A 22,499-nucleotide genomic window follows, 5' to 3' on the forward strand; every position below is an offset into this window, starting at 1 on the left:
CAGGCTGGCTAGCCTTGGAAAGCTGGGCCAGGGTCCAGGACAGCACAAGGAACAAACACTTGGACACCAGCAAAGCTTCCACACCGGTCTCCGTCAAAGACTTAAGGAGAAACTTTCACCTTAGTGATTTTTATAATAACCACCAAAACCATGTGTATGTGAGAAATGAACAAATCCCCACTTCCAAACTTCTCTTCGGGACTGACCTCACACAGGTGCACCCCTGGGACACCTGACCTCGTCCAGGATGTGTCTCCCCACCCGCCGCAGGACCCTCAGTGGGGAGAAGCTGGGAGGAGGGCCTCGTTCTGGCCAAGAGTTAACCAAAAGCAGTTTGACCTTTTAACTGTGTGCCACCCCCCCCGCTCCTACTCACTCCTGCCAGCAGCCCCCCTGCTCCCCCCGCCCCCGACTACCTCCAGGTGTAGTCTGGACCCCACTTGCTTTTGAGACAACTCTCAGGCTTCACACGCTCCTGTGCATTCTCAGCGGGCACAGCTGGCTCTGCGTGTGCGTGCGTGCGGTGCGCACAGGCGAGGACCCGCGGGCTCCCCTGGTCCATGCAGGGAAGCGAACCCACCCACCCCAAAGGAGCATCTGGTCAGCTTTCCTGGAAAAACGCCCCCCCCGCCCCGGCTGTTTTGCTGTTTTCCTGTTTTCTAATGAAGCGCTTTTAAATAAAGATATAATAAAGAACTACCAAGAAAGTCGTAAACCTTTTCTGTGAATTCAGGGCAGTTCCCAAGACTCGAGTGACTTCCCCGAACTCGGGGTTTCCCTCCTGTATCTAGGACCTGGGTGCGTATCCGGGATCCTCCTTCCCGCAGCCTCCTCCCCTGGCTCCGCCCTCACGGAGCGCCCGACTCTCCTCTCCGGCCCGCAGCGCGCAAAGACCGGCGGCAGCAGCCAGTGGCCCGGGGCAGAGGCGCGCGCGGGGAGCCGGGGCGCAGGTGAGGGCGCGCGCGCAGGGAGTGGGCACGCAGGAAAGGGGCGCACGAGCCGGGCACGTGGCGGGGGCGTCCCGCGGTCGAAGGGCTCCGGGTACTGGGGATGGAGACCCCGGAGCGCTGGGCTGACCCTCACCCGCAGACGTGCGGCCCCGAGTGCCCCGCCAGGGTCCGTGGGCCAGGGAGCAGGGGGCAAAGGGTGCGCGCCGTGGGGGGGAGGAGAAGGGACGGAGGCCGCCGGTCGCACCGGGGACCTGCCTCTCCGCTGCGGACACACAGGCTCGGCTCTTGAGAGGGCAGGGAGGTCGCATCCCGGGCTCCCGCAGACCCACACTTACACGCGTGTGCACTCACATTCGCGGACTCACACACCCATGATGCACACACACTCACTCACACACACCGGTAAAAGAGAAATGAGCCTCCTGAGGCTTCCCCGACCCGGGAAGGGGTCCTGCGCCTGGAAAGCCGGGAGAGGAGCCAGTTTCCCCAGAGTGAATTTTTTAGCGGCCCCTTTCCATGCTCCCCTTCACATTTGGTTTGGCAGCAATCTCTAAATTCAATGCATCACCCACTGCTGTTTAATGATCTGCGGCATGGAAACCACTTGCCAGGCCTGTGGGTAGAGGAGTCAGAGCCCCTGGGAGGCCCTCCTGGCCCTGGGTTGTGACAGTGAGGGTGGGCGGCAGATGTGCTTTTGGCCCCACGGTCCAGGGGAGGTAGCTCCGGGGCTGGTAGTGGGGAAGAGGGTTCTCAGAGCAGGAGGCTGGTGAGCCCAGCGGGAGGCCGCCAGGCGGAGGGGTGATGGAAGTGTTTCCCCGCCCAGGCCCCAGGCCTAGAGGACTTTACTGCCCAGCTGGAGACCCCTCCCGGCCCCAGCAGCAGGGGGGGTTCCCTCCACCCCAGCTCAGGTTGGGGCTCCACAGCCTTTGCAGGCTGCAGCTGTCTCCCAGAGCGGTTGGTCACCTCCCACGCAGCCAGCTCAGCCTCCTGCCCTGGATTTCCATGTAAACTCTGAAGCCCCTGCCGCAGGGGAGAAAGTGGTACCAGCCCCTCTTCGGTGCTGTGGGAGTGGAGGACCCCTACGCACCCCGGGGCCACTCCCTCAGTTTTCCCTTTTCCCAGACTGGGACAAGTTCCCGGCAGCAACACGCACTTTCCAGATCGTGTCACTGACTCCCAAGTGTGAGTAGCTCCAGCACCCATGAGTCATCCTTGGTCGGGGACCCACAAACGCCGGCTGTATCATTCCCATCCTGGTAGGCAGACGCCGGTCCTGGGGTGATAATCGGAGAGAAACCTGCACCGTCGTGTTCATTTTGCCCTCCAGCTTGCGCCCCACGTTCGGCCCCCCTGCTCCACACAAGCTTCTGTCTTCTTGCCTGTCCCTTTCCCCGTCATGTCCTGGTCCCCCTCCCTCTGGTTGTTCTCTCCTTTGCTGTGTTGGCGGCAACATTCTTCATACGTATGTCCCCAGTATTGCACGGAACATGTAGTACAAGTCTGATACTCAAATGTAACTGGGTGTCTGTATTGTGCCTGGCAAGCCCAGGGAGGAGCCTGTTTCACCAGAGTGAATTTTCTCCTAGTAAATTCCCCAAACCACCTGACTCCTGGGCTTGGTTAATCTTGAATCCAATGCTGAGCAACAGCCGGGGGTTGGGTCAGCCAGGGCCTGGGGGCAGATGGACACAGCCACCACTGGGCAGGAAGAGCTTGGCTCAGTACCGTCAGGGGCCTCCAGGACCCAGTCACTGAGGTCTGGAGGCCCAGCTGGCCTCCCCAGCAATGAGTTTTGCTGTCCAGGGGTCCAGGTCTCATGCTGTGTAAGGGTTAATATCCAGAGATGGCCAGGACTGGGCTCTGTTCGTCACAGACAAATGAACGGGCAGAGCCAGCACACCAAGGGGCAGGAGTTAGACCTCTGCTGCCTTTGGCTCTGTGCCCAGAGAGTGGCCGCCTGTGACTCAGGGCTGAAAGAGCAAAGTCCCTGGAATCACACCCAAACTGGACTCAGACTACCTCCCCACCTCCCAGTAAAAATAGGATTCCCCAGAGCTGAGAGCAGGAGTGCCGGGAGAGGTAGAACAGTGCCGTGAGCAGTGAGGGGAAAGCCCGTCTGGCTCCCTGCCCTGCCCTCTGATCTCTGGACTATTCCAAGGGGAGCCAGCTGAGCTGGAGACTGTCCTCACAGATAAGCCTGGGGTTCAGCATTGGCATCCATGCCACGGGCCCAGCTGAGATCTATGCCCTGATCCAAAGGGAGGACCCCTAGTCAATAATAAAAGCCAGGTGGAGCCCAGGACAGCTGTGGGATCCCAGAAGGGCTCAGGGTGGCAGGTTGTGCAAGAGGATGTTGGAAGCTTCCCAATCTCTAGTCCAGATCCCCATCTCTAGTCCAGATCCCCAATCTCTAACTCTAGTCCAGATCCCCATCTCTAGTCTGGATCCTCCATCTCTAACTCTAGTCCAGATCCTCCATCTCCAGTCCAGATCCCCAATCTCTAACTCTAGTCCAGATCCCCATCTCTAGTCTGGATCCTCCATCTCTAGACTGGATCCCCCATCTCTAACCCTAGTCCTGATCCCCCATCTCTAGTCCAGGTCCCCAATCTCTAACTCTAGTTAAGATCCTCCATCTCTAGTCCAGATCCCCCATCTCTAACTCTAGTCCAGATCCCTCATCTCTAACTCTAGTTCCAGATCCTCCATCTCTAGTCTGGATCCCCATCTCTAGTCCAGTTCTTTTTGTTTTTAACTTTTTTTTTAATAGTCTCCACACCCAGTGTGGGACTTGAACTCACAGCCCTGAGATCGAGTTGCATGCTCTACTGACTTCCACCCAGTGCCACAGGGACTGTGATGGAGGATGTGACACCACCCCAAGGTGGACACAGTTTAGAGGGGAAAAGGGGAGCATCTCAGTTATCCCCTTATCCTAAGTCTGGAACCAGGGGATTTCACAAAGAGGCAGAACCTCTCCCAACACAAGGAGAGTGTGAAGAGTGACCCATAGATGCCTGTGAGTGAGGGGAGGGCCATCCAGAGCCTGAGAGGAAGGTTTCGGTGGGGGAGGACTTTGGGCAATGGGAAGAGAAGCTGGAGTCCCAGCCAGTGCCCATCTTGGAGCCCGTGCCCTCAGTGAGCACAAACTCCAGCCTCCCTTGGAGGACATGGCGGAAGACGAGACAGATCCAGGGACCACGGGAGGATGCCGGTGGTGGTAGGGAGTCCATGACACTTCCTGGCTTGTCTTGTAGCCAGTTCATTGCACATTAGAAAAACATATAAATAGCACATCTAACGATCACTACAGATGTGTATTTCTTAAGGTGAGGCCAGAGTAGATAATAAGATTTTAAAAATTAGTCAATGTAAAATAATTGTTAGGATTGGGGGATACATGGTGTATTAGAAACTGCAGAGGCTGGGAGCGGGTGGGGCGGGGAGGCTGATGAGGCCTGGAAGGCTGGCGGGGCCGGCCCCGGCTGGTATGCTTCCCTCAGCAGGCAGACGAAATACCTGAGAGCAGAGGGTGACCGGGCCAGGACTGCCTGGGGCTCGGGGCACCCTGCACCCCATCTCCTCCAGGGGCCGTGCCCTGGTTGCAGAAGGTCAGCATCTCCCACACCCAGCTGCCTCAGGTGACAGAGCGAGGCTGCCTGCTTTTCACTTTCCTTTTGCTCGTCAACACACACACACCCTCTCAAAGTCCAGGGAGGGCAGGTCACCTTCGCTGAGGTGACCAACTCTCCATGTCGCCTGGTCCAAGTGAGGACCAGAAGGGAACCCTGGGCAGGGAGGCCGCTCAGGTCCACAGAGACTGATCACCTGCTGCATGCAGAGCATGTCTGCGGGCCTGAGGGGATCACAGAGAGGGTGCGTGTGCTCATGTGCGCCTGTGTGTGTGTGTGGGGGGGGCGGCTGTGTCTCAGGGGGCCGGGGAGCCTGCGTGGGATCACAGAAGACCCCACAGAGACGGCCCTGGCTCTGCGTGGAGTGAGGCCCTGGTGCAGGATTGTGAAACAGCCCGTTCATTTGTTTATTCTCGGTCAACATCCCCACAGTTTACTTGGAGCTCGAAACATGCCCCTAAGTTTACTGAGAAGGATAAATACCCGGCAATGGTCAGGACAATGGCGTGATGAGGGAGGTTTTGAGGGGAAGGGCCTCGTTCCGAGTACTGCAGACCCGTGGGTATCTCCTGCCTTTCCTGCTAAGTCCTGAGGTCGCGCCTGACACCTGGGGTGGAAATACACGCATGTCTGGACGGAGGGCGCAGAGGCACGTCCGCTGGGCATTCAGTGCACACCAGGCCACCAACGGGAGACTCACTCAGCGCCCAGGACGAGGGGCTGGCCGCCCCGGTGGCCGTCTGCTTCTGGTTCCCGTGTGAATCCTGCACGCTGCGCTGGGGACTCCCGCCCGCTAGCTCGGGTGTGCCTTCGCCTATCCGAGCAGGGCTGGAGCCTGGGTCAGCCGGCCTCCCCTGGAGTGTGCTCTCTCACCTCCAGCCAGAGGAGAGCTTGGCCTGCCTCCTTCCACCCCCAAGACGGGGGGACCCCGACCCACGTTGGAGCGCCAGGGAAGCACACCTGAGGCTGTGCTGAGGTTGGCCCAGGGCAGCAGAGAACAGACAGGTGCACCGAGGACCAAGAGGGGACCACCGGGGGGACGCCCTGGCCCCCATCACAGGAGGCGGACGCTGGGGAGCCCAGGGAAGGCTTGAGGCAACTGCAAAGGCCCCTGCAGACTGTTCTCGAAGCTGGAGACCAGAAACCCCACAGGGCCTGCCTAGGGCCTCTTCTACGGCCCGGCCGGAGGCGAGACGCCAGAGACAGGGCTGGTGCTCGGCCCGCACCGCGACCCGCGGCTCCGTGGTAGCCCTGCGCACGGCCCGGCTTGGGGGTAGGGCAGTGCCCACGCAGATCTCTCCCTCAGGCTGACGCGGAGGGCTCTGGCCACCGGCCTGGGAGAGGCCGCTGGGATCAGCAAGGATGCCTGTGGGCCACTGGGCACCGTTTTGAGAGGATTTGTGTAAGGGGGGTGAAAGAAAGGAAGAAAAAATGTGTGTCTTCCAATTCAAGAGAAGTTATTTTGTAATAATGCTTGGGGAAAACTGAGCAAATCTTACCTGAGGGGCCAGGAAAAGCCCCAGCACAGGGAGTTTTGATTCCTCTTTCTAGAACCTTCCATCCACGTAAGCAGCATTTAATGAACTGTTTGTGCCTGATCTTGGCGATTGCTGACAGGCATCGAAACCAACAAGGATGCCAGTGGATCGCATCCAGCTGTGAAATCTCTGCGTCTTTCATGTTACTCAGAGCAGATTCATTCGGGCGGGATCCGGGCAGCCGCCCCTCTCCAGTCATCAGCAAATTCTGGTTCTAAGAAGAAAATTGATTTCAGTTATGTTAAAACATTCTCATGGAGAAACAAACCTGTAAAGAAAGATAAACAGAGCAGAGGAGAGAACCTGCCTTCCCAGGGTGAACACAGCTGACAAAGCGACTGGAAACTTTGGGGTTGGCAGCGTCCTGGGCGAGTCGCCCACGGGCAGAGAGGTGGAATGGAGGGGATGGTGTGTGCCACTCTCGGGATGCCTTGGGCACAGCCCACTTTCTTGGAAGAAAGCAGCGTTGGACCCTGTCACGCGACCCTTGCAAAATGGCTTTGAGGTGATTCATGATTCGAATGTGGAAATCCAGTTTGGCAGCCCGTGGATTCCCCACGGACTGGGAGGCTTCTGCAAAAGGGCACCTCAAACAACAAACATTTAAATAACACTTAAACGAAACCTTGAAGCTTTCAAGGACAACGCAGGATGACATAAACACGTAGGGTCTTGTTATTCCAGAAACGATCCAAGGAGAAATGACGGAGTAGGAGCACGTTGAGGATAACAGTTTGTTTCTCTAAAACCTAAGTCTCACAAACCCGTAAGGAGAAGACAGACAACCCGAGAAAAGTAGGCGGAGTTTGCAAAGGCCGCGGCAACATGGACACCCAAAGGGCGGGGGGCCAGGGTGAGATGGACGTCCCGAGGCACCAGGCCCTGTCAGGGCCACAGAGACAGGCCTGGGGGGAGGGCGGCGCTGGGGGGCGGCCCTCACCAGGGTGCGGGCCCCGGGGAGTGGGGCTTTAGGCCTCCCCCAAAGGGCGCAGCAAGGTGAGACCCAGATGCGGAGTAAGGTAACCCGGCCTTGAAGGCTCCCTCCACGCCCAGGGCCTGCGCGTGATTGTCTGGGTCCGGAGACAGCTGGAGTCACTGGGTCACTGGGTGCTGCAGGCTCAGGGGCAGGGGGTCGTGTGCGCGTCCTCGGCGGCCGTGACAAAGGACCACAACCTGGGGGTTCAAAACAACAGATGTTTCTTTTCTTTTACTTTTTAAAAAGATTTTACTTATTTATTTGACAGAGAGATAGAGAGAGAGAGAGCACAAGTAGGCAGAGAGGCAGGCAGAGGGAGCGGGAGAAGCAGGCTTCCCGCCGAGCAGGGAGCCCGATGCGGGGCTCGATCCCGGGACCCTGGGATCACGGCCTGAGCCGAAGGCAGACGCTTAACCGACTGAGCCACCCAGGAGCCCAGATGTTTGTTTTCTCACAGTGGTGGAGACCAGGAGCCCAAAATCAAGGTGTGGGCGGGGCCGCGCGCCCTCCAAGGCTCTAAGAGAGGACCCTTGTGTCTTCCAGCTTCTGGGGGCCACACCCCGGTCTCTGTCCCCGCGGTCGGGCGGCGTTCTCCCGGTGTGTCTCTGTCTCTGTCCAGATGTCCCTCTTCCTCTAAGGACACTAGTCATGTTGGAGTCAGAGCCCACCCTCCTCCCATACGCTTGTCCTAGTAATTAGGGATGCGAAGACCCTCTCTCCAAACGAGGTCCCGTTTGCAGGCTGTGGGCGGGCGTGTCTTCTGGGGGCCGCCATTCACCCCATACACACGGTACGGAGGGAGAGGGAGGGGGGGTTGGGGCGGGGTGTCTGTGATAAGGGTCTCCTCAAACGGGCTTCCTGTCTGGGCACAGGGAGACCCGTGAGAGCCGGGCGCAGAGCCTACTTCAGAAAAATGAAAGGGGGAAGAAAAGTCACGCAGAGGAAGTGCGGAGACAGCAGCACCAGCCCCCACCCCAGGCCCTCCTGGGATGTGGCCGCGCCTGGTGAGGCCCGTGTGACTCAGCTCCCGGGGCAGTTACACCCCACTGTCCTGGGGCTGGGCCTGGCGAGATTGCAAAGGGAGGCCCATCTACCAGAAACAGCCCCTGTAGCCTGCTACACCACCAGACACTACTGAATCAGGGGCGCCTGGGGGGCTTAGTCAGTTTAGCGACTGACCCTGGGTTTTGGCCCAGGTCATGACCTCAGGGTCGTGGGATCGAGCCCTGAATGTGGCTCCACGCTCAGCAGAGTCTGCTTCTCTCTCTCTCTCTCCTTCTCCCTCTGCCCCTCCCCCTGCTCATGCGCTCTCACTCTCTCTCTCTCTTTCTCAAATAAATAAAATCTTTTATTTTTTTATTATTTTTTTAAGATTTTATTTATTTATCCGACAGAGAGACAGCTAGAGAAGGAACACAAGCAGGGGGAGTGGGAGAGGGAGAAGCAGGCTTCCCACGGAGCAGGGAGCCCGATGCGGGGCTCGATCCCAGGACCCTGGGACCATGACCTGAGCCGAAGGCAGACGCTTAACGACTGAGCCACCCAGGCGCCCCATAAATAAAATCTTTTAAAAAAAAGAAAAGAAAAGAAACTGCTGAATCAAGCTTCTCTGGGTTTTAGGAATGAACAGAGGGGCAAAAGCAATGGAAAGCCAGGGAGTGATTCCCCGGAGGCTTGGGAAGGGGTGTGCCCCGGGTGCATGTCAGGGTCCAGGTCAGAGCTTGGCATGAGCCTCCTGGGCCCCGATCGCTGGCCTGGCCTGCACCAGGGGTAAGAAAGGCACCCGAGGACCGCAGTGAGCAGCTCTGGGCACTGTTACCTTCAACGGATATCCATCCATGGATGGACAGCTGCCTGGCGGGTTGTGTAGCAGCTTCTTCTAACTTGTGAAATTTAGGAACACAGTTACTAGAACATTCCTAAGATGCCAGGCACATACAGCACATTGGCCAAAACCCTTGGTCGCAGGGACTCAGGGTCAGTGTCCTTGGGAGAAGGGCACATACGCACACAGGGGCCACTCAGCTCAGCACAGGTCCTCGCCCCCTGGGAGCCCAGAGCACCAGGACACCTGCGGGCACACCACACCCTGTATGCAACCCACCCCGGGACCCCAGAGCCCTGTGTGGATTGAGAGGGAAGGAAAGCCTCCATCCATCAGCCGGGCTGTCTGTCAGTCTATCCCTCCTTATCTGTCTCTGGGAAGGACAAGCCAGCTTGGGCCAGGCCTGGGCCTGTGCACCCAGCCTGTGCCCGGGTCCCCTCCCCCCATCCCCCGAGTGTGGCCGCCCACCCAGAGCCCCTGGGGCTGTGCCATTCAGGAAGCCAGGAGCGCAGGAGGTGGTTTGCATTTAACATTCTTGAAACTCTCTTCCCATCCCAGATTAGATGTTTCTTTCAAAAGCTGGATCTAGCCATTTTCCTTTCATGGTGAGGTTGTGCGGAGCAAGGTAGGCCTTCTCTCGCTGCTCCAAGGCCCCCAGATCAGTGGGTTTTCACGTAAGACCCCACCGGGAAACCCACCAGGAACCCCTGGGTTGGCTGATGGGGTCAAGATGGGAGGACAGGCCCGCCTGCTCAGGCCCCCAGGGGTCTTGGGGAGCTCGACACAGCAGCACAGAATGGGGGTGCTCTGTGGCCCTGGTGGGGCTGGGGTCATTCCTGCCGGCGCGACTCCCCTTACTGGGGTCAGGACTGGGCCTGGTCACCGGTGGCCCCAAGTGCCTGGAGGCCATTAAGTCCAAAGTTCCTTGTGCTGCTGGCCCTGGTGCCCCATTCTCCCCAAACAGCTGAATTCAAAACCAAAGGGTCCCGAACCGTATGACATTCTGGAAAAGGCAGAACTATGGAGACACAAGGAAGACCAGGGGTTGCCGGGTGTCGGGGGAAGGGGGTGAGCAGGGGGAGCGCAGGGTTTTGGGACAGCTCTGTGGGGGACATAATGATGGATGCGAGTCATTATGCATTTGTCCAAACTCCCCTTGCGTTTGACACACGAGTGAGCCGTGAAGTATGAGAAGTAGGGACTTCAGGCAATGACCGCGTGTCCACAGATTGTGATGTGTGAGCCACGACAGTGCTCACACGTGCCGACTCTGCACTTTCTGCCCAATTTTTCTGTAAATCTAAAACTGCTCAAAGACAAAGCAAAAAGTCTGTTATTACTTTTCAATCAAAAGGTCAACCAATGGTCTGGCAAGCAATTTTAAAATACTTTTAAATAGGGGCGCCTGGCCGGCTCAGTCGGCGGAACGCGGGACTCTTGGTCTCGGGGTTGTGAGTTCGAGCCCCACACTGGGTGCAGAGTTGATTTAAAAATAAAATCTTAAAAATGAATATATAAAATAAGATACTTTTAAATAGTTTACCCAGAAAAAATGTCACATTTAATGGAGGCCGGGAGGGCCTCGGAAGCCCGCAGTGGGTGCTCGCGTGGGAGGAGACGGAGGGCCCGCTGTGTGAGTACCCCAGGAGAGGGCTCCTTTTGTGGACAAGAGCCTGTTCCCTGAGGGGGTCCCAAAAGGCAGCAGGGGCCCCCCAGCCGAGGAAAGTGCGAGGGCAGGGAGGTCTGGGGATGGTGTCAGATCCCAAGTGGGCAGGACCCGTGTCCACGGGAGCACAGTTCGGGCCAGTTTTGCACATTTTGTTACGATCCTGATGCTGTCAGCAGGTCTCTCTCCCAGCGGCTTCCTCCTGCCTTGTCCGTGCTTCTTGTCTGTCGTCAGCGGCCAGCACCGTGCGCGTTCTAAAGGTACAGAGAAGGTGCAGCAGAAGAGCCGGGGCGGGGGCTCTGGCGTCCGGGCACCGCTGGTCAGGGAGGAGCTCAGGACTGCTGCCCGCCCCTGGCCAGGCTGCAGCCCGGGAGACCTCTGACCCTGCGGCTTTCCTTCCTCCAGAGAGGGTCCCAAGAGCCGATGAAGAGGACGCGGGACCCCTGAGGCCTCCTGTCCCGCTGGCCATGCTCACCTCGACATTCCCCCTCTCGGTGCCCCAGATGCTCCGGACCATCCTCCTGACCGCCTCCCTGAGTGCTCAGAATGGAAGTAAGTCTCCGGATCCCACCCTGTCTGCTGGGGGGCCCGGCGAGGGGGGGGGGGGAGGGCGAGGCAGGGGTGGGAGGAGCAGATTCACGTCAGGCCCAGGCGGTGTCCATGGCCCTGGGGAGAGGGGCTGGCCCAGCACCCCTGGGCCATGATGGCATGAGCCAAGTCCCGCCATGGATGGCAGACGGGGATACCCGCTCCAGCACCCAGTGATGACCGTCAGAACATGGGGGTGGCCGAGAGCGTGTCCAGGTTCCAAGGGAAAGAGGGTCCTGGCCAGTCAGTGACAAGTGCTACGGCCGGAGGAGGAGCAGCAGGACCAGCCTGAGGGCTCGTCTCCGCTCTGGTCCCGGATCCCTCCTTGGGCCAGCAGCTCCCGTATCCCCTGGGAGCTTGTTAGAAATGCAGACTCTCGGGACACGCTCGGCGCTGCAGAATCAGGACCAGTCCACGCGCACGGCTCCAGGTCAGGGCAGTGCAGTGGAACCACCTGAGGGGCTCCTCAAACGTGCCGGTCCCCAGGCGCACTCCAAACCGGTGGAAGAGAATCACAGGCAGAGGGAGCTTCTGTAACTACTCCAGCAGTTCCCGGGTGCGGTCAGGGTGGGGCACCCCCAGGCCGGATCCCAGCACATCTGGGCAGGAAACCCGTGAGCCGCAGAGGCCCCTCGTCCTGGAGCCCTGCTCCCGGGCATTGGACAGACGAGGGCAAGTCCGGTGTTCCAGCCCTCTGCCGGGCTCTGACAGCCCCGAGTCAGCCTCCCACGTGGGCGTGATGACAGCTCCTGCAACCAGGGTGGAGGGCTCTGTCCCGGCCTGGGGTCCCCCACCCAGCGGCCCCTCTATAGGTGGAGTGGGGTTGCTTTAGAGTTGTTTGAATTTTTATGACAGGTGTGTGTTTATGTAGCACTTTGACAATTTTGTAAAGATGCAGAGAAGGCATTTTATTTTTTTTATTTAAATTCAATTAGTTAATATATACTGTATTATTGGTTTCAGAGGTAGAGGTCCGGGATTCATCAGTCTCATATCACACCCAGGGCTCATCACATCACTTGCCCTCCTCAGTGCCCGTCAGCCAGTGACCCTATGCCCCCTCCGCTCCCCGCCAGCCACCCTCAGTCTGCCTCCTGTGCTTGAGAGTCTCCTATGGTGTGTCTCCCTCTCTGGTTTCATCGTGTTTTATTTTTTCCTCTCTTCCCCTATGTTCCTGTTTTGTTTCTTAAATTTCACATATGAGTGAGATCATATGATTGTCTTTCTCTGATTGACTTACTTCACTCAGCATAATACCTTCCGGTTCCATCCACATCATTGCAACTGGCACGATTTCATTCTCTCTGATGGCTGAATAGTATTCCATCGTCTACACAGACCACCTCGGCAGAGGAGCCATTTTATTTTACTTTATTTTTATTTTTTTAAGATTTTTATTTATTCATTTCAGACACAGAGATACAGAGAGAGAGAGAGAGAGAGAGAGAGAGCATGAGCAGGGGGAGAGGCAGAGGGAGAGAGAGAAGCAGGCTCCACACCGAGCCAGGAGCCCGATGTGGGGCTCGATCCCAGGACCCCGGGATCATGACCAGAGCTGAAGGCAGACGCCTAACCATCTGAGCCACCCACGCGCCCCAAGAAGGCATTTTAAATCCCCTCCTCAGAACAAACACTCCAGTGGCTGAGGGGGACAGTGGGGAAGTGGGGAGACTCGGGTCAAGTTCCTGCCACGGACAGGCATGTGGAGGTCTTCCGTCCATGGGGCCTTGACCGGCCCCGCTGTAGCCCCGTTCTGGAACACGGGGAGTTTCCTGCTGGCCCCCACAGCCTCCCTGAATCGAGCTCTCTCTCCACTCTGCTGCCCGCCGACCCGTGCCCGCTGGCTGAGCCGCCCTGGCTGGCTGCGCTCACAAGGTACAGGTTGTGACTTCGGCCTGGGAGGAGCCCACTGTGCCCCAACACTCCGGGTTTGCTAGGCCCGTGCCTGCCTTGCAGAACTTCCACCTCAACACGCCCTCTCTCCCGTGGGCATCCAGGGCCCCTGGCACATGGTCACACATGGCACCTGCCACACAGTGTGGACTTGGTGAAATGTGGTGAACAGTGGGCTCACCCAGCACACAGTGTGCCCAGAGCTCGTGCCGCCGTCTGGCACCTGTCCACCTGTGTCCAGTGCCCGGTGGACACTGCTGCAGCAGGACAGGAGGATGGCTGGGCCGGCCAGCTCCCATCGCGGGGGGCGCCGGCTGCCGTGTGCCCGCGCTCCAGGGTCCCCGTCCGTCAGAGTTCGCCCAGATCGTGCAGCGAGGCTGGCAACGGGTGAATTTGCTCCAGGACTCAGGCTCCCAAGATGGTGGGGCTGGTTCCACAGCCGCCAGGTGGGGTGGGGGTCCGTGCTCGTTGCCTCTGACCTTGGCGGTGTCGGTGTCCTGCAGGAGCCGGGGACCTTCCCTGCAGAGCCGGATGTGCACACCTGGCCCAGAACCCCGGGGACGGTGAGGCGGCTGCAGGCCTGGCCGAGACTCAGCAACACTCACGTGAGTGGGTAGAGCATGCACGTGCCTCCTCCTGCCCCAGAATCCACCTGCAAGGGAGGGGCTCCGGGGGAAGTGCCCAGGCACAGTGACAGGCCACACCGGCCGCACGGGGGCGTCCGTGCACGCGCACACACAACCTCCCCACTTTTACTTCTGTGGTGTTTTCCCCCTTGAGGCCCAGGTGCTGATCTGTCTGAGCGATGTGTGTGCTCCACTGTGTTCTCCATATACCCTGAGCCGGGGCCGTGTGCCCCTGGGGACCTTGCCTTGTCACCGTCCCTCCCTTTGCCCCAGGGAGGGTGGTCAGTGAACGTCCTGAGGCCCAGCCATGACCTGTGTGTGACCTGTCCCCTGCACACAGAATGGGACAATCCCATCTGCACCGAAGGAGTGGTTTCTGTGTCCAGAGGGGAGCGTGCTGTGATGGCCTGCAACATCTCCAACCCCTTCCTCAGCGTGGCCATCTACCTGAGCTCCCATGGGAAGAGCTTCGAGCCTGTCTTCAGCATGCGGCCCCCAGGATGCTTCTGCCAGGGAGGGTGGCGGCTCCAGGTTCAGGGAAGCATGGCACAGCTGGTGATCGATGATGTGAACCACACCCAGGCAGGGTGCTACAGGTGGTATCTGCAAGGTCTGCAGAGAAATATCAGAGTCACCACACTGAACGTTTCAGGTGAGGGGTGGCATCTTCATCCCCCCACCCCACCCCGGGTGCTTTCCTATTTGGGAGGGGCGGTGGGGGGGGAGCAGTTCTCTTGCCCCCCCAGAAGTGCAGAAGTGCTCAGGGCCCCTGGATGGGGCCCAGAGAGGGCAGGCCTGGGTTCCCACAAAGCAGAGTGAAACAAGACAGGCCTCCACTCCTCCAAGGCCTTGTACCAGAAGGGGGCTCGGGCTGGGGGGCTGCCCTGTCCAGCGAGGAGGCTAGGCCCATGCACCTCTCTCCCGTTCCACCCCAAACCTCCTCCCGCTCACGACCTCTGGGGTGGGGTTCCTCCCGCAATCCCAATGCTCCCTGAGGCCCCTGCAGAGCTTGGTCTGCCCCTGAGGGTCCTGCCTTCCTGCCCTCACTCAGAGGCCCCACGATCCCTCGGTTTCTCCAGCCAGCCCCAAGCTGGCCCCGCGCTGGCCCTGCTGCCCCAGGCTTGCCCTGGACCTTGTCCACCTGAAGAGCACAGTGGTTCCCCCAGACCAGGGCCTCCCCTCTGACCAGTCCACACCCACCCCCTACCGCCTGCCGACCCCTCAGGTGAGTAGCTCCTCACTTTCCCTCCACTTGGAGTAGTGCTCCCTGTCCCCACACCCTCTCCAGGACACTGCTCAAACCCACAGGCACCACACCCCCCACCCAGTTCCTGAGCTGTGGGGTGGCTGAGAACGGTGCCCCCAGCCTGGCCAGGCCCGGGGAAGGGACCCAGCGAGCCCTCTGTGGACTCCTGGTGCCCTGGTCTCATCTGACACCTGGTCTCACCTGCATCAGGGGCAGAGTCCCAAGACCTGAAGGTGAGAGGAAGCCCGCTCTTCACACAGGCCCGCAGTAGGTGTTTTTACCCTACACCCAGGTACCCCCAGGGAGCCCCCTCAGGTCCCCCCAGGCTGTCCCCATCCTCCGTGCCAACACCCCTGTCCTTCCTGCACACTGCCCCCTGCCCCCTGCCCTTGGGGGTGATGTCTCCCTCAAGGGTGCGCTCAAGGCAGGCAGTGATTCCTCGTGAGTGAACAAATGATGTCCGCCCTCCCCCCCTCCCCACAGGCCCAGAGACACCATGCCCACCCAAGGCCGGAGACCAGTTCAGGGTGGCCCCTGTGGTCATCAGCATCATTGCCGGCCTCATTTTCCTGGTGGTCATTGTGTTATCCTGCACCAGAGGCAGAGTTCCCCTGCCCTCCCCCGGCCGGAAGTGCTCAGGGCCCCAGGTATGAGGCCCTGCCCCTCGACGGTGGGCTGGTGGGGGTGGGGGTCACCCCAGGCCCAGAGAGCACGCGCCCCTCCCTCGGGGGACCCCAGCTGGCTGTGGCAGGTGGCTCCCTCCCAGTCAGGCCCACTGGGTCCCCGGAGCACTCATTTGTCCCAGGACACCCTGGCACAGCACAGAGAGGCTGGACTTCCTGCTCCTTCCAGGACACCTAGGACGTGTGGCCCGGTGGCTGTGTCTGCGTGAGTGTGAGCACACGCGACCTAAGCGCACACAGATTCTAGCGCGGCTCTCATCCCTCCCTCCCTCCTCAGACGAGATGCCTCTGAGCTGGAAGATGGAGGGCCTACGAGGAGGGTGATAAACAGGCCTGAAACCCAGAACCGACTCCCGGAGTCCTGCCCCACTCTGAGGCCACCAGCACCCGTACTCACCCCCCAGGAGTGGAGCCCGGTGTGTCCCACCTCCATCTGGTTGACAGATGCCCAGGAACCACGCAGCGGTGGCAGACAGAAGCAGGCCCCTGTCCCTGCCTGCTGGCACCGGAGACCTGCTCAGCCCTTCAGCCCAAGGAGCGAGCTCTCTGCCCACCCCGGGGGGCGGGGGGGCAGGGGGGAGGACGGGACGCAGGCTGGCAGCCGCTTCTCCTCCAGCCCCCCACCGCCACCCCCACCCCAGGCCAGTGGCTGGCTCCTCCCCACCTCAGCCTTCCGCAGGTGTCTCAGCTCCCCGACTCCCCCCCAGCAGACTCTGTGGTCAAAAATGGGAAAACCTCAGGGGCGCCTGGATGGCTCAGTCAGTGACTCCGTGGTTAAGCATCTACCTTCGGCTCAGGTCATGATCCCAGGGTCCTGGGATTGCGCCCTGCTCAGCGGGGAGTCGGCTTGTCCCTCTCCCTCTGCCTCTCCCCTGGCGTATGCCCTCTCTCTTCCTCCCTCTCTCTCTCTCAAATAAAAAAATAAAAAATCTTAAAAAAATAAAGGAGGGGAGAGGGGATCTCAACTTCCGAAACATTTGATCTCAAAGAACCTCTCCCTTCTCTGCCCCATCAGGACCGGGGGTCTGGGCTTCCAGCCTCAGGTGCAGAAGGCACACACTGCTGTGCCCTTGGAGATGCCCCAGCGTGGGTCTGAAGCTGATCTTGGGCACAATCCTATCTTTGCACTGGGCAAGAACAAGTTTGGGAATCCCTCCAGCCAGCAGTCCTGGAGTCAAGCTGCAGCGGATGGAGGCCTGGGGTGGAGCGCGGCCCGACCCCCACCACGAGCGGGCGCGGTACCAGAGCCCCTCCCGTAGGCAGGCGGACAGGCGGCGCCTGGCAGTCAGGTGTCCACACAACCCCCCCACCCCCGACCTCCCCAGGGCTCCCCTCCCCCACCTGCCCGCCTGCCGGCCCTTCCCGTCCCAAACCTGCTTTGTCAGATGTCTTCATGATCACAGCTGTGTAACTCCATGGAATGGATTCTTACGAGGGACACAGGCTTTTTCTAAAGTACACGTTCAGGGGATGCATGCGGGGCTCAGTCGGTTGAGCGTTGGACTCCTGATCTCAGCTCAGATCTTCATCTCAGGGTCATGAGTTCAAGTCCCACGTTGGGCTCCACGCTGGACGTGCAGCCTACTTAAAAAACAAATAATAAATAAACTACACGTTCAGTGCTCTGAAAACCCATAACCCGAATCCTAACGAAGAATAAAATAAATCAACCAAGAAATCATCAAATGACCTGAGAAATACACATTTTTTTAAGTGGGGAAAAACATAAAAACCAAAAACAGCTGCTTCCTGTCTTAAAGCCCTAAAAAGGCAGAAGGCGTCGAAAGATGCCGATGGGGGGGGGGGCGGTCCTCCCTCACCGCGCAAAGCGCCAGACTGGAGGCCCTACCCGGTGCCTTGACTTCGGCCTAGGCCTACAGGGAAGTCCCGGGCCTGGGTCTCTGACTGTGTTCATGTCCTCCTTGCAGCTTGTATTTTCGAGGGTTTCTCTAAGGAGATTGAGTCCTGGGGCCTTTCAACGCCCTCCCTCCAGGCTCCGCCCCTGCTCCCTGCGGCCCCGCCCCTGCCTTCAGGGGCCCTCCCCGCCCTCCAGGCCCCGCCCCCATAATGCCGGGGTCCCTGAACTGTAGGCCAGATTTCTGGGCATAAATCAGGTTCAGCAGAAAAATGACCCAGAGGACCCAGGGCATCTGGAGCCTGAACCCACCCCACCCAGGACTCCCCTGGCTTTCTCCTGGTCCTGCCCCCCACCTCGGGCCTGTGGAGACACAGCAGGAGTGGGGGACCGGGACAACTGGTCACCCATTGGGCACTCAGCAGGACAGAGTGGAGGGGGTGAGGACCGCCCCTCCCAGCCTGGCCCTCAGCACCGACCCTTGCCCGTGGCACCGCCTCCAGGAAGCCCTCCTGGAGTGCCTGAGTGCCTGGACCACCAGTCACCGCCTCCCGCCCTTGCATCGTTGCCTGGGGGTTTGGGGGCGGTGCCTGCGAACTGGTGGCACGCAAGTAAGTGCTGCAGACAGGAAGAGTTTCAGCCAGCCGTGAGAGGGGGCCCTGCTTTTCCCTTGTCGCTGCGTCTGTGGTGGGCAGGGTGGTGGTGAGCATGGCCCCAGAGCTCCCATGGCTCCCTGTGCACCTCATACTCGCCTGTATCCTGCTCAGGGCTCTGGCCACCCAAGGTAAGCCCTCCCCATGTCCCCACTGTGCTCCCCCAAAGTGGGCTCTGTGCCCCCACCTGGGGATGCTCCTTCCTGGGAAGGGGGTGGTCTGGGGATGCTGAGTGTGACCTCCCCACAAAGCAACCCCCCCCCCCGCCCGTCAGTGACGTCTGGGTGCAGAATCACCATGGCTCTGGTCTTTTTCTTTACTTAAATGTCTGGAGATCCTCTTTTCAATAATTAGCGAGGTTCCCTTGGTTATGCGAGAATGTTGTCCTTTAGTTTGCTTTTTAAAACAGATACAGGGCGCCCGGGTGGCTCAGTTGGTTAAGCGACTGCCTTCGGCTCAGGTCATGATCCTGGAGTCCCGGGATCAAGTCCCACGTCCCACGTCGGGCTCCCTGCTCAGCAGGGAGTCTGCTTCTCTCTCTGACCCTCTTCCCTCTGGTGCTCTCTATCTCTCATTCTCTCTCTCTCAAATAAATAAATAGAATCTTTAAAAAAAAAACAGATACATGTGCAAAGTTCTGCAATAAGATGGAAATATCAGTGCAGTGAGGTGGGGAGACTCAGCAGAAGAAGAAAAAAAAGAAGCTCCAGAATTTAGTTTGCTGAGAAGCTGATGTTTGGATTACATTAAGGAAGGTTCATGGGGACACTGGGGTGGCTCAGTGAGTTAAGCATCTGCCTTCGGCTCAGGTCACGGTCCCAGGGTCCTGGGATCAAGCCCCGCATCGGGCTCCCTGCTCAGTGGGGGGCCTGCTTCTCCCTCTGCCTGACGCTCCCCCTGCTTGTGCTCTCTCTCTCTGACAAATAAAATAAAATACAAAATAAAATAATAATAAAGAAGGTTCATGTTTGCACCAGGAAGCTGGTCCAGCTGGGCCCCGCGTAGGCAGACAGGGACATTTCTGGGTGTCCCTCAGACAAGCATAGATGTGCCCACCGCACAGAGCCACCAGTTCTAGGTGCCTGGAAATGGTGAGGACACTGAGGCAGCCCGCAACGGAAAGCGGGAAGGAGGCAGCACAGCCCCTGCGGCTATCTTGGGCACAGTCTGTTAAGAGAGGGAGAAGGTGTAGGGTGGGGAGAAGTGGTCAGAGCTGCCCAGCGAAGAACAAGCTGCTTTGGGAGGAAGAAGCTGCAGCCTGAACTCCCCCGGGGCCCCGGGGTGGGAAGGGTCACAGGCAGCTGGCCCCCCGCATGGCCCCATCAGCGTTCGCGTACGGCCCCTGGGGTGCGGGTGCCCAGGAGCAGCATCCAGTCAGATGCCTCACTGTGGTGACATGGCCAGACGGGACTGTCCCAGGGCCCCTCTGTCCCTCCACCATCCCCTGCAGAGAGGAGGGTCCCTGCCCCTCTGGCCAGGCTGTGGTCACAGCAGGGGTCCCTCCTGCAGAGGTGCGGCAGTTCCCCCCCTACACGATTGTCCCCGAGGGGGGCTCCATCAGCATCACCTGCTCCACGAGCGGGCCCCTGTCTGGGGTCTTCCTGAGGCAAAGGTGGCCGAAGCCCACCGGTGTGATTTACTATGAAGACAAGAAGCCGCCCACTGTAGATGAGCGCTTCCGAGGTCGCGTTGCCTTCTCCGGGCTGCAGCACAACCTGACCATCACCCTGAGCCACCTGCAGATGTCTGACACTGGAGCTTATGCCTGCCAGGCGGTCATGGATGACATGGTCTGGGGCCCTGACACCTTGGTGGTGGTGACAGGTAGGGAACGTGCCTACCCTGGGACCCGCTCCACCTACCTGCTGGGCAGGCAGCTCCACCTGCCCTTGTCTGCCCCAAAGTGTCCTCTACACTTGCCTGAGTTGTTCATTCCAGCTTGAGCCCACTGCCTCCAGGAAGCCCCCCGGATTGCCCATTCCCCCACTCCAGAGCCCCTCCATGAACCCCGAAGGCTCTCATGGAATCCACCACCTGCCACGTGCCTCTCCACTCCTCTTCACAGACAAAGTGTCCCAGGAAGCAGACACGTGCCAGAAGTCTCAGCTGATCTCTGCCTTCCCTGTGGTCCTGGCGATGAGCTGCTTCTTCCTTGGGCTGGGGATAGGGGCAGTGTGTGTGCTGAAGAAGACACAGGTCAGTGTGGACCCCCAGATCCCACCTCTGTCCCTATAAGCCAGCTCCTCTAAGAAAGCAGGGAGGGAAGGAGAGGGTTAAGCCCCAGAGAAACCCCAGGACCCACCCATCCCCTCATCAGGGCCCCTGGGAGTTGTGAGGGTTCGGATGGCAGGGTCCAAGGCGGGAGGGAAACCCAGGAATTGGAGCCATGAGCAGGGACGGGCATGAGCCCAGGGGGATGACAGACATTGAGGGGCGAGCAGAGGGTCCAGGGAGACGTTCAGAGAGCGGGGGAGGCCTGTGTGTGAGCCTGTGTGCGCGTCGTGTGCACATGTACGTGTGAGTCGTAGGTGTGTGGTTGGTGTGAGCAGGTGTGAACATGCGTGGGGGGGGTGACAGAGACAGGTGCCAGGAAGTGGTCAGCTCTGCCCTGGTCACTCACTTGCCTTTGCCCAGCTCCACATCCGCTTGAGACAGCCCACCCCCGCCCGGGTCCCTAGGGCAAGGTCCCTTTCATACTTCACCCCCCTGCCACTGCCCCCCAGGCTCTGTTCCCATGCCCATCCTACCCCCCCACCCACCCGCAGCCTGGGGCAGCTTGGGAAGCCTCGGGGCTGCCCAAGGCCGCTTGTGAACTGACTTCATGCGGACCCTGAGGCCCAGCCGCATTTCAAGTGTGGAATCAAAAAGCTTCCTAAGGGGGTATGCACTGAAGAAAGAGGGCGCCCCAGAACGAGCTGGGCCCTGTACAAAGGGGACAGGCTTTCTCTTCCAGGTCAAGAGACTGTGCTGCGTGGAGGATAAGAACTCGGCATGTATAGTGTACGAGGACATGTCCTATAAAGGCCAAAACAGGATGTCCACCCCCAACGAGTACCAGTGAGCCCGGCAGGGCCCCCCCAGGCCTCCCTCTGCCCACGCGCAGCTCAAAGAGGACCGCCCGACCCAGTGAGGTCACACAGGCAGCTCCCTGCAGTCATCAGGCTCCTGGTGTCCCGGCACCTCCTCCAGGAAGCCTTCCTTGCCCACCTCCTGCCTTCCAGGCTGCCCTCCCTGGGCCCACCAGGGAGGAAGTTTCTGTGTCCTGATGCTTGCTGCCCTTCCCCTCACACAGCAGGAGGGGCTTCTCTCTGGATGGACTCATGGAGGGCACCAGGGACCTGCCACTGGGACCCAGGGCCCAGTGGAGGGACAAGAGGGAGGGGAAGCCCAGTCCCTAACCCAGGCTTGCCAGAAATAAAGTGCTTCTCTTCTCCCCTTTCCGACTCCAGCATCTATTTCTCAGCCAGCTCAGAGCCAAGGAGGGAGAGGGCTTGACTGACCCCCCTCCCCAAATATCTTCCAGGACTTTTGCAGCTGGTGTGATTACGTGTGAGACCACTGAGGAGGGGGAGGAGCAAGGGGGCACTTCAGCACTCCAGGCCCCAGGGGGCCCCTATAGCCCTGGGTGGGCTGCAGAAGGGGCAAATCAACCAGAGTTCGCACCCACCTTCGTCAGGCCCCCCCGCCCTGGTGCGCACACTAGCATGCACACATAACACTCTCTCTCTCAAATAAATAAATAAATAGGACACCTGGGTGCCTCAGGTGGTTGAGTGACCCACTGTTGATTTGGGCTCAGGTCATGGTCTCTGGGGCATGGGGGCGTGGGACCAAGCCCCACCTCAGTCTCCCCGCTCAGCAGGCAGTCTCCTCTCCTCCCGCTCACTGGCTCCTCCTCCCCACACTCTCTCTCTCTCTCAAATAAATAAAATAAATCTTTAAGAAAAACACTACCGGGGCACCTGGGTGGCTCAGTCAGTTAAGCGTCTGCCTTCGGCTCGGGTCATGGTCCCAGGGTCCTGGGATCGAGCCCCGCATCAGGCTCCCTGCTCAGCGGGGAGCCTCCTTCTCCCTCCACCTGCCCCTCCCCCTGCTGGTGCTCTCTCCCTCTCTCTCTCTCTGACAAATAAATAAATAAAATCTAAAAAGAAAAGAAAAGAAAAACACATGACAAGATCCACAAATGGGGGAGGAGGGGAATAAATTACAGAAAAAGGGTTAATATGCTTAATTTATAAAGATCTGAATCAATAGAAAGTAAACAAAAACTTGGGTAAAAATGTACAAATAGCAAAAAATGAGTGATAAACAGGAAAAGCAGGAAACCATTCAAATTGCTAGTCATCAATGAGATATCAGTTGAAATGA

General features: G+C 59.1%; 2 protein-coding genes and 1 long non-coding RNA gene across 6 annotated transcripts; 2 read left to right on the forward strand and 1 right to left on the reverse strand.

Moving 5' to 3' along the window:
* Window positions 1-869: 869 nt before the first annotated feature.
* SECTM1 (secreted and transmembrane 1) lies at window positions 870-17,309 on the forward strand. 4 transcript variants are annotated; one of them, XM_088028085.1, is made up of 8 exons: window positions 874-950; window positions 10,767-10,847; window positions 10,993-11,139; window positions 13,572-13,673; window positions 14,035-14,346; window positions 15,151-15,173; window positions 15,424-15,587; window positions 15,901-17,309. In XM_088028085.1, exons 3-8 carry the CDS (start codon window positions 11,055-11,057, stop codon window positions 16,538-16,540), a joined length of 1,326 nt encoding a protein of 441 aa, XP_087884211.1. In that variant the 5' UTR covers window positions 874-950; window positions 10,767-10,847; window positions 10,993-11,054; the 3' UTR covers window positions 16,541-17,309. The 4 variants fall into 4 exon arrangements, with proteins under 4 accessions (XP_087884210.1, XP_087884211.1, XP_087884209.1 ...); XM_088028084.1 differs by lacking the exon at window positions 10,767-10,847 and having other exon boundaries at window positions 870-950; XM_088028083.1 differs by lacking the exons at window positions 874-950; window positions 10,767-10,847 and having other exon boundaries at window positions 11,032-11,139; window positions 15,901-16,420; window positions 16,639-17,309.
* LOC148163350 (uncharacterized) lies at window positions 12,531-17,597 on the reverse strand. Its single transcript, XR_015769281.1, has 4 exons — window positions 17,473-17,597; window positions 16,997-17,207; window positions 14,142-14,306; window positions 12,531-13,720 (listed from the first exon to the last, which is right to left on the reverse strand). It is a non-coding gene; the product is annotated as an uncharacterized LOC148163350 (long non-coding RNA).
* A 493-nt stretch (window positions 17,598-18,090) lies between these two features.
* On the forward strand, window positions 18,091-21,567 carry CD7 (CD7 molecule). The gene is made up of 4 exons (XM_028112869.2): window positions 18,091-18,262; window positions 19,641-19,955; window positions 20,197-20,327; window positions 21,085-21,567. Exons 1-4 carry the CDS (start codon window positions 18,187-18,189, stop codon window positions 21,190-21,192), a joined length of 630 nt encoding a protein of 209 aa, XP_027968670.1. The 5' UTR covers window positions 18,091-18,186; the 3' UTR covers window positions 21,193-21,567.
* Window positions 21,568-22,499: the final 932 nt, after the last annotated feature.

Source organism: Eumetopias jubatus, unplaced genomic scaffold (genome assembly GCF_037043125.1).
Source record: "Eumetopias jubatus isolate StellerSeaLion01/CBP00866 unplaced genomic scaffold, mEumJub1_p1.0 scaffold_10, whole genome shotgun sequence".
Taxonomy (NCBI): Eukaryota; Metazoa; Chordata; class Mammalia; order Carnivora; family Otariidae; genus Eumetopias; species Eumetopias jubatus.

Coding starts and splice junctions, on each gene's coding strand:
- SECTM1 (XM_088028084.1), top strand. CDS start 11,055: ATGCTCACCTCGACATTCCCCCTCTCGGTGCCCCAGATGCTCCGGACC. Junction 11,140..13,571: donor CCTGAGTGCTCAGAATGGAA/GTAAGTCTCCGG, acceptor GGTGTCCTGCAG/GAGCCGGGGACCTTCCCTGC. Junction 13,674..14,034: donor CGAGACTCAGCAACACTCAC/GTGAGTGGGTAG, acceptor CCCTGCACACAG/AATGGGACAATCCCATCTGC.
- CD7 (XM_028112869.2), top strand. CDS start 18,187: ATGGCCCCAGAGCTCCCATGGCTCCCTGTGCACCTCATACTCGCCTGT. Junction 18,263..19,640: donor CAGGGCTCTGGCCACCCAAG/GTAAGCCCTCCC, acceptor TCCCTCCTGCAG/AGGTGCGGCAGTTCCCCCCC. Junction 20,328..21,084: donor GTGTGCTGAAGAAGACACAG/GTCAGTGTGGAC, acceptor TTTCTCTTCCAG/GTCAAGAGACTGTGCTGCGT.